The following is a 16,394-nucleotide window of genomic DNA, read 5'->3' as shown; positions in this document are numbered from 1 at the left end:
ATACTCACTAGGTTCCAATGCAGCTCTAGGCTCTACAGTATGTGATGTAGATTTCCTCATGGTAGAGTTTGGTTCACCCACCGTAGTCTTCCTCCATTGTCCGTTGAAGACAGGGAAATTACTCTTATCAAATCTCTGTATCCTTAGGAGTGTAACTCCATGTAGGGTTCACTGCTCCATCATGAACAGTCACCACCTCCATTTGACCGGTAACTTGGCAGAACCATGAAATTCTCATCCCAGTCAGGTTGTTGTTGGGAATGAAGGTACAACATAAGTCTCCTATCACAGCGCATACTCCGCCTTTCTTAGCCAGCAGCCAGTCTACAGCTTGTCTATTTTGCCAGGTCATGGGACTGGTTGTGGATAGCTGTTCGCCTTACACCCAGAGAGCTTCATCTGTGTAATGGATGAATCTTTGTTGATTGCAATAGATGTAATTGATCCAGTCAACATTTTTGTGTAGGGTGACATCAACATGGATTCGAATCTTGCTTCTATTTTATTTCTAGTCTTCAATTTGTCTGGGATACCACTGGTTTCAGGTTCAGATCAGGTTTGTATGTGCTCTTCATTCTCATTTTCCTGTGGTGTGGTGTCTTGTCCAAAGCGTTGACTGGGAATGAAGCTATTTCCATAATTGCCTGTGCTCTAGCGCATCTACCTGAGTGTGATTTGTCTTCATCACACAACCAATATTGGTCTGTGACTGGTTACGTTATAGTAGACACACGTAGGGGGCTGTGGGTTAGTTTGTTGTCCTTTTAATACTGGGGCCACATGACTCCCTTCCTCGCAGTTCGAGTCTGAAATGTTCCAAATGTTCGAACAGTTTTCGTTGGGCAACTGTACTACTGGGGTTTGTTCATTATGTCGTTCATAACACTCAAATTCTCCTCCCAACCTTAATTTTAGACACGTAGTGGGATATAGGTTGTCTAATCTGGGGACAGCCTGATATCTATTGCGTTACATTATTTTCCTACCCTTGTGTCTGGATGATCAGGCCATTTAAAGATCTTAAATAGGTCAGGCACATGACTGCACATGCCGGATGGGCATGTCTAGCATTGAACTAGTATTATTATAGTAGAGGGTTCATTCAACTGCACAGTGTCTGGTAGGTGCCTTTTGGGCCACATCGTGGATCACACATAGTCACCCACTGTTTGTTCTGTTGGTCGCAGTGGGTCCAGCTGAATTTAGTGTTTGTGACATACAATTTTTCGGGTCTTGCTTTGGAGCATAAGTAAAAGTTACTCAAGTTGTTTTGCATGCTGGTGTAATGAGCCCACTTATACCAATCCTTGGCCTGAGCTTGTATACTGTATATACAGTATATTGTTTTTCAATTGGGGTTGGGATGGTGGTCTCCCTCCCTAAACCCTTACCTCTGGGCAGGAACTCCTACAAGAAAGGGTTTAGGAAGGGAGACCGAATCTTTCTGGCCATGGTGTGCCAACATGGTGAGAGTTTTTATTGTCCACTTCACAATAGGTATACTGGCCACAATTATATATAACAAATGAGGATTATTATTATATCAATAATCGATCCCCTCTGTAAGCCAGACAAACATTAAGAAAACTCCCTTCCTCGAGTCGGACCAATCAGCACCCAGTGGGCGCTGATTGGGTGGATTCGAGGCAGCTTGGTGGCCGCAGGAAAGGGAATTGTGCTGTCGTCCACAGCCGGTGCTCGACCATGCCCCTTTGTCCGCCACACCTGGCTCTGGGAGTGATAAACACAGCCTAGCCTTTGCCTAATTCCTCATTTTTGTCAAACTGTTTTTTCCACAAATTCCTTGCCATTGTCCAAACTTATTATTTATGGGATACCGAATCTTGGTATAGCTTGACTGCACAAGAATTTAACCACTGTATCTGCATTTTTTGGCTGGTACTATATCTGCCCATTTGCTAAATCAGACAAGATGATACTATCTACATACTGTGTTGCCGTACTTGTGATTTTTTCAGGCAAATGCTAAAAATCTTCCTTCAGTGCTTTGTTAAAAATATGGGGACTATGCTTAAAGCCTTGGGACACCATTGTGTATGTATAGGACTGTTTTTTATATGTGAATGCAAATAGATGTCTACTTGAAGGGCTAAGGGGCACGCTTAAGAATGCTGTACAAAGACCAATTACTATAAACCATTTGGCATCCAGGGGAACATTTGAAAGCAGTGTGTGTGTGGGTTCGGTACTTCTGATCGATAATCTTCTACTACTTAATTTACTGCTCTTAGGTCATGTAGTAATCGGTACTTGTCTTTGTCTGCTTTCAGGACTGGTAGTATAGGGGTGTTGCTAATAGGGTGGGGCTAATGTATAAGCACTCCAGCTTTCAAAAGTCCCTCTATTGCTTTTGCAATTTCTTCCGCAGCTTGTGGTTTAAGGCGGTACCGCATTTTCCATGGTACCCTACAGCCTGTTTAAAGCTTGATTTCAACGGGTTGTGCGGATTTAGTTAATACGACGTCCATGTCATGTTGTGACCATAGGTTAGCAGGCACAGAAGCCATCATTTCGTCGTTCAAATTCTAGGTTTGGTCTGAACATTCAGAGACTTCTGGAAGCCTTACCACTTAGGGTTATACTAGGCCTGATGCAGAAATAATTTTCTTGCCAAATCCATGGATCCCCCTGGATTATAATTACGATTTCTGCTACCATATTCAATGTTTGCCGAGATCGTGTCAGCTGCCTCACTTCCACCTCCCTTCTCTGATTAGTTTGAAGTTCCTTCTTTGCTGTGCCTTCAACTGCCCTTTGAGGTCACACATCTGTGTGAGGGTTTCATTTAATTCCATCTCCGCTTCTCTGAGTTGAATTTCCAACTGTTTTTTTCCCCTCTTGTTTGCATTCCTCTTTTTCTTCTCCAAAATATTGTCTGTTCCCTTCTTCAGCACTTTCGAGATCCTCTATGTCACTTTCATCGCCTTCTCTTACTTCTCCATCCTTAATTTGTTCCTTGACATGTCTATGGTATCTTGTTGACCCCCCTTTTATTACTTTTGGCTTTCTTTTGTAAATTTTTCCATTCCTCAGATTAAATGTATTTCCCTCCAGCTCGCCCCCAAAACATTCACATTGTTCCCGTAACTCTTCTTTGTCAGGGTACAGACTTCGTGTTTGATTTTCTGAGTGTAATTTGTAGTTTCCTAACACAGTAAATACTTTTATTGGCATTTGTGCGAAGTGGGGGGGGGCTTTGTTTTTTGCTTTTTTATCTATCATGTCCGTGATATATTTTTTTTGGTGCTTCTAATTTTGTCTCCCTATCTTTTAAATAATGTTAGCACATGTAATTCTCTTTTCCTTTTTTCCTCTCTGTCTTTGTTTTTTTCCTTGGACTTGTGATTCTTTATCAAGATGTCCATCTCCACACACACATCAATGTCAAATGTTCCTTCCACCTGCCATGGGGTAGGATTATTCTTTGTTCTTTTATTCAATTTTTTTTGGAGCATTCATGGATCTCTTTTGTTAATAGAGGGTGTTGTTTTGTTAATATCCCGACAGCGGTTGACAATTTTCGTTTCCATTATTTATATAGTGCTTAATAATTCTCTGTTCTGTATTCTCTGAACTGTGCCTCTCCTGCTTATACAATAATCCAAACAAGAATTTAGAGCTTCTGCTTACCGGCACCGCTCCCAGAGTTTGTTTTGTCAACAGTCTCCCCAACCAAATTCTCACAGAATCAAAAGCCCCCACCTTTTTTTTCCATTTCCCCCTTCTGAGTGAAAACATTTTTTTTTCCCAAAAAACCTTATTAAAGGTTCAAAGCTTTTTTTTTTCTTAACCCTAGTATTCCCATTAGTTCCCTTTTATTTCTTTCCACCAATTTTAAGTCTTCTGTTATTTATTATTTGAATTTATTTGTGATTAAGTTGGTTCAAACAGATCTGACGCTCACCCTAACAAACCCACCTAATTTTGTTCTTATTCAGCTTTCCCAGGGGTCAGATAGCTTTAATGCTATTTATCCCTGGTATGGCTTCAAAGACTCATATAGTTGCTCATTTGTTCCCCAGAAGATTAGGTCTCCCGTAGAACAAACTCATTTGTCTAAGATACCAAAATGCAGGATGAGAAGCGTCGACTCCTACCGGCCAGGTTTACCCCAGTCTGTAACAAACATGGCGATCCAGAGAGGGTGCGTTACTCCTCCCCACCCAACACCTCTTCAGAATTTATATTGTTATTATTCTTGCCTTACTCTTTCTTCTATCATTCTCCAAATTATACCAGCCAACAAAACCAGAAATACTATTAAAAACAGACACATACAAATGGCTTGCTGTGACGGCACAGCCGGTGCTGATTGGTCGGACCCGGCTGGGAGAGTCTTCTCTCGGACACAGGATGCTGAGACACCTGCGGTCAGCCTGTACCTATAATAATATAGGTACCTAATATAGGTACCTATAATATAGGTAATTGAACATCTTACTCATATTATGAGTAAGATGTTCAATCATCAGAGGTAGTTGGAGGACGTGGTTCGTTAATTCAATTTTTACTTTTAGAGACTGCTACAGTTAAAGGAATTGCAGGGAACTTTGACCATGTATATCATATCTCTGGGTTAGGATTGGGAAAGATATAAATGAATTGTCTTTAAACATGTGTTCCAGATGAGTAATTCCTTACATAAAATTATTGCTTTGTTTTTAACCATAAAATCTGGGTTGTGCCAAATTGGAGTGAATTTGTTTGGAGATGGAGAGAAGTTTTTTGAATTCCAATTTTGATATTGAACCATATAGATTCAATAAGGAATGGAAAATCAGATATTGATAAATCCTGACATGGTCAGAAAAGCATGGTCCAATTGTTGCTCTGTTTATAACCATTTGATTATATATTGAGAGATTGGTATAGATTTATTGATATAGATTGGTTAGCCAAATGGAAGGATTAAAGGTTTTCAATAAACAGAGCCCCACAAGGCTACCTCCTTGTTTCGCTTACGACTGTGCCATCCTACCCGATTCGCTTCTGCCCTATAGACCAGTATATTGAGAGATCACTCACTTATTTTGTTGATAAAAAGGGCAATTCACTCAGTCCACCATGGTAAAGAACCAGTAGCCCATGTATTTGATTTCCTCAGCCTTGAAACTGCTCCAGGGACTGCTCATTTTCACCAAGCTAGACCTGCAAAGTGCGTACCTGCTCATGCACATACACAAAGGGAGATGGGGTCCAGACAGTATTTAACACACCCACTGGCCACTATGAGTAATTTGTGATACAATCTGGCCTTCCAATGCCTCTGCTATTTTTGAAGTATTAGTGAATGGCACGCTCCATGGCCGTTTCATCTTCATTTACTTGGATCACAACCTAATTTCTTCAAGATCCCCTCAGGAGTATCTACCGGGTTCTCCAATGGTTTCTGGATAACCTGCTAGTGAAGGTGGAGACGTGAGTTTTAGGTTAAGATGGTCTCTTTCTTGGGACATATCTTTGAGGGACATGTCAAAATGGACTCTGCTAAGGCCCAACTTCTACTGACAACTTCTACTGTCGCTTCATTGTTGGTTGCACCTTGACAACACCTTTAACTGCACTCACCTCATGGTCCACTCCATTTTCTTGGGCTCTTAAAGCTATCCTGCCTGCCTCATGTCACTTCCACTTCCCAGACTTGTCAACGGTCACGCCACCTATACTGTATGGAACTTGCTGTTTCTAGTGCCCTCTGTTTGTTTGTCTCAAACTTTTGTCTACTTTTCCTTCTACCAGTTTTTCACCTAGCCAGCTGACATCGTCTGTGGTTCCACCTTCCCCCCACACTAGCTGTTCGCCATGAGCTCATTATCCCCTAATGTTTTAATATTTATGCCCTGCTCTCTGTTACTCTGATTGCTAACTAACAGTCTTCTGATCATATATAGTTCCAGTTAACACCTCATCAAGAGACTACTACTCTGTGCATATTTTTACCTATGCAAGTCTCATTAAAGATCTTAGTTCCTACTTTTCAAACTTTTCCCTGCCTCTGGTGTCTGCATCTGGGTTCTCTTCTGATTACTAGTTTTAAGTTTCATACTGAATGGGGCTGCAAAATGTTATTAATTTGATATCCTGCATGAAAGTATACAAGGTCAGTCAGAGAAAGCAATTCGGGGAAGCCTCCCAATCTAATATTTCCAAGAGGATAGATCTACAGAAGGAACATACAGATCTTCTGAAGATCTGCAAAATAAAAACACCCTTATGTTATGGTTCTTGAGTCCTCTATACCTATATACTAACATACTAACTACCCAACATACTAACTGTTGTTAGTCTTGCATGTCCGTGTGGGTGTGTGTGTGTTTGTGACTGTGTGGATGGGTGTGTCTGTGTGGTGCGACTATTTACATACAGTTTAACTAAAGATTTTGAAGTTGTTAAATGTATGGAAATAAAACACCATCATTCATACAAAGCTGCGAAAAAGCCGAATAGCATACACTGTGTCAACGATATCTGACTGGTCTAAGCCAGACAGCTTGCTGGCCATAGCGGTTATTGTTAAAGACGGAACTGGGTTACTAAAGTTATTGTTGGCTGAATAAAAAAGTAAATATGTCACACCATATATGTAAAACAATTTCAAATAATGGGAACATGATTAATTCATACAGTAGTCTACATATTTCTTATCCCATTTGCAGCAAGGAGTAACTCCACTGAGTTTTTAAGCTCCTAGCCCCTGCAACCATTTACTCTTATGTAAAAATTGTATTGTTTTTATTACATTAGAAATAACTTTAACATTTATGACATACATTGAAGCTATTACTATATCCTGTTCATGCTGTTGTGTGCCTGTTTATTTAGACCGATTAATTTCCCCAAATGTTTCAAATTTTTAAAAAGAATGACTCAAACTGAAGCCTACCGCTAAGCCCAACAAGCAGAAGTAACTTTAAGTAAAGTTATTTAAGTTATTTATCATGACATAATGTGCCCAATAATGCTTCATCTTCAATTCTTAGTCATACTTCATCCCTCGATTCAATCATTTACTTAAACTGCTTACCCTTCTACAGCAACTTAGTCCAGGCACAATGTTGAGTTAGCGTAAGTAAAGCAAAAACAAAATGCAAATTACCAAATTCATTTGAGAAAGACTTTAAGAAAGAGGAAAATACACAAAGGGAGCATTGTCAAGACATAAAAACTTTGAAATAATGATTTATTTTCTTCCAAATCCAATTGGTAATAAGGAATGACATGCAACCATAATTGGTTGCATGTCATTCCTTATTACGCATAATGGTATTTTTCTTTCTCTGTTATGTGCACCAACCTTATAAGCAACTGTAGACTCATGCAGGAGAATAGACGTAGCAATACATCCCTATAATACTGTATATTTGTGAGCAATGCTCTAAGAACCAGAGTTTTCTTTTGGCACAAAAAACCCATTAGTCTGATTTTCACATAACAACATGGCTATCCAGGAAATTCTGGTGGCTGCAACCTCATTGTGTGATTTATTTCATTGTTACTTTAGAGAAATGTTTTACGGATATTCTGCTTGCTTTGTAGGTCTAGGCTGGCTGATTTCCATATGAATTGCCAGGTAACGCCTCATTCTGTCACTGGCTGCCCACATGACAATTACCATGGCTGCCTCTTGGCCTACGTTGGCCTGATTGGTAAGCTCAAAAAACAAGACATGCTTCATGATTAAGAATACTCTTGTAGATTGTAATCCCGGTTGTGCATGAACTATCATCCTTTAAAATCTATTTCTGTAAGCTTAGTCAATTAGACAGCTGAAATGCTTGCAATTGAATGAATTTCTCTGAAAATCCCCAATTTGTGTGCCAATCGTATTTTTATTTCTCCACATCATTACCCCTCTGCCCCCAAATGTTCCCTATGTCCCTGTCCTTTGTCCTGTCCTCTGGGCTCAGGCTTGGATGTAACCCCTAACTACAGCGACAGCAGTCCTTCCAACATCACCCTAAGCTTGTGGTGTACCTGCCGGGGCACTGGAAACCATGAGCTCCAGTGTGAGGCTTTCCACAGGGATTTCACACACAACACCTGCCTCAGTGAGTTTGCTGTGTGTGTGTGTGTGTGTGTGTGTGTGTGTGTGTGTGTGTGTGTGTGTGTGTGTGTGTGTTTGTGTGTGCACACGCGTGCGTGCGTGTGTTTGGACAATAAGTACATGGGAATTAAAGATTATATGAGATTATATTTTCTGTGACAAAATAACTATTTGAGTGATATATATATCACTCAAATAGCTCATTTGTCACAGAAAATTTAATGAAAAGTTACAGTATTTGAGCAATGAAAAAAAAATAGCCACACTGAGCGTCAGCTATTGTTCAACAGTATAAACTGCCTGCATTGCCGTAACGTTTATTTGTTGTTTCTGTATGCAGACCTTTTCCTCACCAATATCACATCAATTGACAACATTGTAAATGTATATATATATATATATATATATATATAAATATATATGTGTGTGTGTTTGTGTGTGTGTATGTGTGTGTGTGTGTGTGTGTGTGTGTTTCACAAATCCCTGTTATGTTATTGCTGACAGCGCTCTCACCCCACCCCTTCAGTTGACAGCTTAGCACACTCCCTGTAGGCTGCGCACAGTTGTTGTAAAGATGGATCTCAGCAAACATGCTGATCACAAAAACATGGAGATTATGGCTGTATATTTACTTTATATATATATATATATATATATATATATATATAAAGCTCAGTGTGGCTATTTTTTTTTAATTGCTCAGATACTGTAACCTTTCTCTAAATATTATATATATATATATATATATATATATATATATTATTATATGATTATATGCAGCAGAAGTTTAGACACACCTACTCATTTAGCATTTCTCTTTATTTTTACTATTTTCTACATTGTAGAATATTAGTGAATATATCAAAACTATGAAATAAAACATTTGGAATTATAGTATTATCTTTTAACAAGGCACACCTATATTTTGGAGTGATACTGAAAAGCATTCCAGGTGAATTCCTCATGAAGCTTGTGATTGAGGAATAGAATACCTAGAATGTGTAAAGCTGTCATCACGGCAAAGAGTGGCTAATTCAAACAATCTAAAATCTAAAATATATTTTGATTTTTTTTTACACTTTTTTGGCTATTACATCATTCCCTCAACACTGTGCATTCTATTGTACTGTATGCAACCATGTAAACATACAGTATCAATATAACCTCTGTTACCTTTTCCATCCATTGCTTTTGCCACCGCAGAAAATGCTATCCAGGCGTTTGGATATGGCACAGAGGGAGCAACTCTCCCTATAACGGAACTTCCAGCTACATACTTTCCTCCCATCCAGCCGCCCATCATCTCCAAACCCATCCCTTCTCAGCGAGGCAACGCCATCAAGCCCATGGACGGTGCCTGTGTGTTCTCCACTTGTGCCAACCTCCAGGTGCGTCTTTATATGCCCATGCCATTCCTCCCCAAGTAAAAGTGGATAAAGACCTTCTGAAAGTTCTCAGTGCAATACAATAATAATGTAAAAAAAGGCTTCCAGGCAGGCATCCTTTTGTAAACAGAGAGCTTAACTGTAATTACAAGTTCTATAAAAAAAAAAAAAAATTGCAGTCCATCCCTTCTTTTTAATCGCACACAAGTGTAAGTCAAGTCAAGGCAAGTCATCTATTATGTAGGGCGTGGGGGTGCAAGGGTGGGGGTTAAGAGGCATTATAAATGGCTATACATTATGTAAGACGTTTAGGGGATGAATTATTGAATGCTCTGACACTTTGACTGCAATAGGAGACCTCTCGCCCAATTGCTCTGTACTCAACGCACTCAACAGATACTTTACCATGTAGAGGGGACCTCATGCCGAACAAAGCACACTTCAAAATACTTTGTATTCTGTTTCGGTGTGCGGGGGGGGCCGGGGGGGGGGGGGGGTGAAGGTAATACATCTTATCTTTACAGGAGAAATAATACTAAGCAAAGAGTAAAGGACAGAGACACATGGTCCACAAAGGTGTCCACATACACGAGTATGGACATGGTGCTGTAAAAATAACCCTGTTAAATATTACATGGAAAATGGCAACACAACAAAGAAATGCATATCAGGCTAAGGTGTTGGGATTTAAAATTATATTATAATATATCATATTATAATAATGTATAATGAGGTGTAAAACTAAAAAATCCATAAAATGGATATAAGAGGAACTAGAAAGCCAGAAAGAGATGTTTTATTCATAAAAATCAAAACGGTGAAAATAGTTTGGAGTGCACGAAGTTCATTATTTTACTATTCTCTATTACCCTCTGCATCGTGTAACAGTTTATACATGTTTTCTAAGGCCGGGGGAAAAGTGATGAATGGAACCAACCAAGTTGTATATTTCTGAGCTGCTGACCCCCTACTCCTCCAATCGGTCACTCAGATCCACCAGTCTAGGCCTCTTATCTGTCCCTCGCTCCAATCTTAAGTCAAAAAGGTGACTTTGAGTGTTTTAGCCCCACCCTTCTGCAATCTCCCTGTACAGATCAGATCAGTCCAATCTGTTGATTATTGAAAATGTACTTTCTTACTTACTAAACCAACTGAATCAAACAAAAGTAGAGTCGGAAAATTGAACAACTGTCAATTACCGAATCTCCAAAATAATAGTTTTAACTTAATAGTTTTGACTTTCTGTGAGAAACGTGAGCTTGCTCCGTTGAACACAGAGCTGCTATTCTGGCTGGATCCTGCAACACAAGAGCTAGTTTCCAGAGTTAACATACTCAGTCAAGTATTTTCACAGGATACCTACTGAAGAAAAATATGCCCTAATGTGTGTGTGTGTGTGTGTGTGTGTGTTTGCATGTGTGTGTGTGTGTGTGTGTGTATGATTTCTGATATATGATATATATATATATATATATATATATATATATATATATATATATATATATATATATATATATATATATATATATCTGTCTCTCCGTACATGCATAGATATTTATACACAAGTGTCCATGTACTGGATAATGCACAATTGATGTCTTTGCATGCGTCTTTGTGTACTATAGATTATAGGCAGTTAGATTTGTGCCTGTGCAACCACAATGTATCTATCTGACAAAATGGTAAATTTTCCAGAATGCAACCGTTTTGAGGCCCGATTTTCTGCTCTCAATTATTTACCGTCTCCGAAAAGCGTTCCCATTGAAATGATAAGATCTGATAGGCCATTCTATGCCGGCAGCAGGAGGAGATACGCTAATGAGGCTCTGACGAAGAGGCTGATGTAAGACGCAGATAAATGTGAAGCCAGAGATTCTGTGTTTGTGCATATCGGTGTGCGCGTGTGTGCATTAAGTATATAATTTTTTTTAAATTAGCATCGCTTTAACATACTGTATAAGTTAAATCTGACATCACCACAGCTAGGGAGGATTACTGTCCTGAATTTTCCTTCTCACAATGTATTCATGCATTAATCAAAGACTATCCAACAACTATGAGTATATCATCAGTGACACAACAACAGATATGAGAGAGGAATTATTATTATTATTATTATTATTATTATTATTATTATTATTATTATTATTATTATTATTATTATTAGGGGTCCATCCCTCGTTATTGGTCGGGTTTATATGTTTATAATAATAATAATAATAATAATAATTATTATTATTATTATTATAATTATTATTATTATCATTATTATTATCATTATTATTAGGGGTCCATCCCTCGTTATTGGTCAGGTTTATATGTTTATAATAATAATAATAATAATAATAATAATAATAATAATACAATTATTATTATTATTATTATTATTATTATTATTATTATTATTATTATTATTATTAATACAATTATTACTATTATTATTCTCCTTGGCATTTTTCGAGCTAAAAGTGACTGGAACAGGACAACCGCTTGACCCCGGATTTAGGTGTAACAGAAAATGTGTGCATTGCCCACACGCCAAGGTTCAAAAACTTCCGGTTGGGCGGTGAAGCGTGATGAGTTTGTGGAGTAACACGTTTTGTGATATTTTCATCCAATTTTCTATATATGTGCAGGTTGTGCCTTCGAACGCACATTTGCAATGTGCGAGCTACGTAGTGTGGACTCATTCGCTCTGTAAGCCTACAAACTGCACGTGTGTGAGTGTGGGTGTACATCACCTTACCTGCTTGAAGATGACCGGGTGTTTAGATTGATATTCTATCTGTTTTGCCCTTTTTGTAAATATAAATGCATTCTGTTGGCATCTAACCCGGTGCCATGTCCCTCCATATTCGAGCCAGTTGTAACATACAAACTGTAGGAGTCAAAAACTGTCCAAAACCATTGTCACAGTTTTGCCTATCACACGCCACCCAGGTGGCATTTTCAGGGCCCTCTGGCACAGAGACACAGAAGACGGTGGGTTGTAAATACCAGTTTATTGAAGAGAGTTGGCCAGTTGGAATTAGCCAGGAGCAGATAGACAGGTGTCATGACAGGGCTCCTATCCTTAGTTTTTGTGGGGATGGGGGCTTTAACCTCTTGCTCATTAGACCAACCAACGGCCAACAGGTTTGCAGCCACTCTGACTGTGTGGCTGCTCAACCACACAATCCCCACACCACATACACTACCACCGACATCAAACTGAGGCCAGGGAGAATACCTGGCCGAAGCCTACCCCCACCCCCACTAAGCAGAGAACAGAAGAAAAAAAAATGCCTAAAATACAGACTGATATTGGGTTACTATACTTAAAACATAGACTCTGACCTAGAGTTACTATACCTAAATGACATACTCTGACACAGGGTTCCTTTACCTTAAATAATAAAAACACCAGACTATGAAACAGAGTTGCCGTACCTTAAACGAACAAATGTCCAAAAAAAATTAACTGGTCCCCTTCCAGAGGACCTGCTTACCCGGAACACCATGGTCGACCGACTTTCTTCCCCTAAAGCGAAGATGCAGACTCCCCTCCTCTCTTCTGGAGCGTGGGACCTTGAGCTGCTGTGTTGGCTGGTGAAGGCGTGGCCGGTCTTGGCTGTTGCGGGGGCTGATTGGAGGGGTGGTCTGGCTGCTTGGCTGCTGGATGTTCCCTGCAGTGGCTGCTGGGTGGAGTAGCTAGCTGCCAGCTGTGGTGGTTGATGCGCCTGCTTCTCCCCTGGTTCTCAGCTGGACAGCCTGGTGGATCCAGGGCGTCTTTGGACGGCCCTTGTGTGTCCCTTCCCCGTGCCAGAAAGTCCCTGTTCAGGCACCAGTGTGATAGTTTTCCTACCACCCGCCTCCCAGGTGGTATGTTCAAGGACCTCCGGCACAGAGACACAGAAGACAGTGGGTTGTAAACACCAGTTTATTGAAGAGAGTTTGCCAGTTGAATTAGCCAGAAGCAGATAGACAGGTGTCATGACAGGGCTCCTATCCTGAGTGTGTGGAGTGTGGAGATCGGGGTTCTAACCTGTTGCTTGTTAGACCAACCAACGAGCAACAGGTATGCAACCACTCTGACCGGGGTCCCTAATTACCTCGATCCAGGTCACGGCTGGTCAACCACACTATCCCCACACCACAACCATATTCCATGTATGTGTCCTCATACATGGAGTTTGCTTGCAGCTCCAGAGCAACGTGTCTGAATTATTTTTGTCCCAAAAGCTTAAAAAGTTGATGAAATGTCTCTGAGGCACATGCAGTATTTAATTCGTTTGAATGGAACCGTGTTGTTGGGAACTTCCACACAGAGTGATTTCCTTCCACAGCACCATGAGGCAGGACTCTGTGGACTACAGGTAGTAGACAGCTACATCGTAATTTTTAGGATAAAGTCATAACACACAAGAAGTGTATCGGCTTGTATTAGTAATTTATTCATTCATTCAGCATGTCACCAGGACTTGAAAATCTTGGGTCACTGCGTTATTACGTCAGCCGATGCTACATTCAAGGGAAACCCAAAAATGTAACTTGTTTAATAAATAATGTTTTAGACGTCATTATAAATCCTCTACAATTAAAGTCAGTTAAATCACTTACCTTAGTTTATTTACAGGTTTATAAAATACATTATTATTGTGAAGGCAGTTTTCTGTTGATCTACAAAGTCTAATGAAATAATTGTTCCCCAAAATTGATTAATAATCTGGATAAATTATCTGGATCACAATTTTGACTAAAATGAATGCCCTACTTCAGAATGATAACCACGGTTATTTGCGGCGTAGGAAACCCACCCACAGCTGCAACTGTGACTGTGACACTATAACCAGGCCAGAACGAATTAACTTCTGCAGTTACAAAACACGGCCACCTGACCACTGGAACACATTGAACTTTAACAAAGTGCCGACTACCCTAGATCCTGTGAATTGCTGCCTTCAGCTATATTATGATTATTATTATCATTATTATTATTATTATTATTATTATTATTATTATTATTATTATCACAATGTTTATTGTTATTATTATTATTATTATTATTTTTTTTTTTTATTATCATCATTTTTATTTAGTATTTATTATTTAGTTTGTTTATGGATGTGGTGAGGGAGGACATGCAGGCGGTTGGTGTAAGGGAGGAAGATGCGCAGAACAGAAGGTATTGGAGGCAGGTGATCCGCTTTGGCGACCCCTAACAGGAGCAGCCCAACGAAGAAGAAAATAAGATTATTATCATTATTATTATTGTTTTTATTTGTATTGTTATTATTACTAGTAGTAGGAATAGTAATAGTAGTAGTAGTAGTAGTAATGGCAGTAACAATTTAATAAATCAGCAGTTCTCCTATTCGAGACACTTTTAGCTTGAAAAATGCCAAGGAGAATAATAATAATAATAATAATTTAAAAAATAAAATAAAATAAAAAAATTAAATAATAATAATAATAATAATAATAATAATAATAATAATAAATATAAGATCCGCAGAACAGAAGGTATTTGAGGCAGATGATCCGCTGTGGCGACCCCTAACAGAGCAGCCGAAAGAAAAATACGATTATCATCATAATTATTATTATTGTTATTATTATTATTATTATTATTAATATTATAATAATTTATGTATTATGTATGTTGGGATTATATAGGTCAGGATCAATCATCCAATTGATTCTCATTATTATAAGGTCACTAAAAGGAAGAAAAAAAAATTATGATCTGTTTTAAAAACATGCTTTCCCTACAGGATGGAGAACAGAAGTGCATCTCCTCGGATGAGTTTGAGTGTGAAGAGGTGAGGATCTAGCACTGGAGCACTGTATCTGTATGTCCGTGAGTGTGCTTGTTTGTGTGTGTCTGTGTGTGTGTCTGTGTGTGTGTGTGTGTCTAGTACCTTGGTAAAAACTAATGTACAGCTACTCCTTACTTAACGACCTACCTGTTTAACGACCGTTTGGACTTACATCCAGCTCTCTAACCAGTCTGTATTGTACAATACACTGCGCTGTGTCGCGGCATCAAGCATCTCATCGCGCATCACCGTTCTCAGTCCCATTCCCGCAGTCTGTCAGTATTCACTCCTCTCGCGTTCGCAATGGCCACGCTCCCTTACCGTGAAATAACACGGGTCCTCGCTTATCGACCAATTTTTCTAGCGAACTGGTCCTAGGAACGGAACTCGGTCATTAAGTGAGGAGTACCTGTAGTTAGAAGTTTTGTAAAAATACCATTCATTCACAGCGTCGAATGACACATTCTACCACTACCCTTTTCCCCATGCCTCTTCCTTCCCTCCTTCCTTCCTCCCTTTCTGCCTCCATTCTCCTGTACACTTAGACGCTGTTGGCCCGGGGCTCCATAGAATCCCAAATCACTGTGGAGGCAAATGGCGGAGGGCAAACAGGGCCGGCACCGCCTCACATAGGCCTCGCCGTGTGTGCGTCCATTCTGGCTAAGTCGCTACTCGAGACCCTGTAGAGTAAAGAAACAAACAATACACACACACACACACACACACACACACACACACACACACACAAACACACACACACACACACACACACACACACACACACACACACACACACACACACACACACACACACACACTCTCCTCGAACAGCTAGACCACCCGCAGAACACAAGAACAAATCACGGGAGATATCTTATCATCCGCCGCTGCCAGCCAGAAGATGTCAGCCATCACGGACGGCCCTATTTGACAAATGGGACTGACAGCAAAGACATCTGTGGATTCATTTTTGGGGATTGTTGTCATGACAACCCTGCGTGTGAATCCTGAGAAGCTCCACAAGAGACGTTTTGTTCAACCACAGCTTTCTCTCAGAGAGGCCGAAATTGCCTGGCTTGAGTGGATACACACTCATAAGACATATATGGAGTCTTATAAGTCAGTTGTGCCTCTGACCGTGGACAG

General features: G+C 39.7%; 1 protein-coding gene across 1 annotated transcript in view; it reads left to right on the top strand.

Moving 5' to 3' along the window:
- Nucleotides 1-15,934, top strand: part of gfra2b (GDNF family receptor alpha 2b) — a gene marked incomplete at both ends in the record, with an annotated part of 75,109 nt that extends 59,175 nt beyond the window's left edge. The window contains 5 exons of the mRNA XM_080017596.1: nt 7,558-7,667; nt 7,929-8,069; nt 9,269-9,453; nt 15,204-15,251; nt 15,794-15,934. Coding sequence (XP_079873722.1) covers nt 7,558-7,667; nt 7,929-8,069; nt 9,269-9,453; nt 15,204-15,251; nt 15,794-15,934 — 625 coding nt within the window. The remainder of the gene's footprint in view (nt 1-7,557; nt 7,668-7,928; nt 8,070-9,268; nt 9,454-15,203; nt 15,252-15,793) is intronic.
- Between the last annotated feature and the right edge of the window lie 460 nt (nt 15,935-16,394).

Source organism: Zeus faber (genome assembly GCF_960531495.2).
Source record: "Zeus faber genome assembly, chromosome: 17".
Classification (NCBI taxonomy): domain Eukaryota; kingdom Metazoa; phylum Chordata; class Actinopteri; order Zeiformes; family Zeidae; genus Zeus; species Zeus faber.
This window is presented reverse-complemented; position numbering and strand designations above follow the sequence as displayed.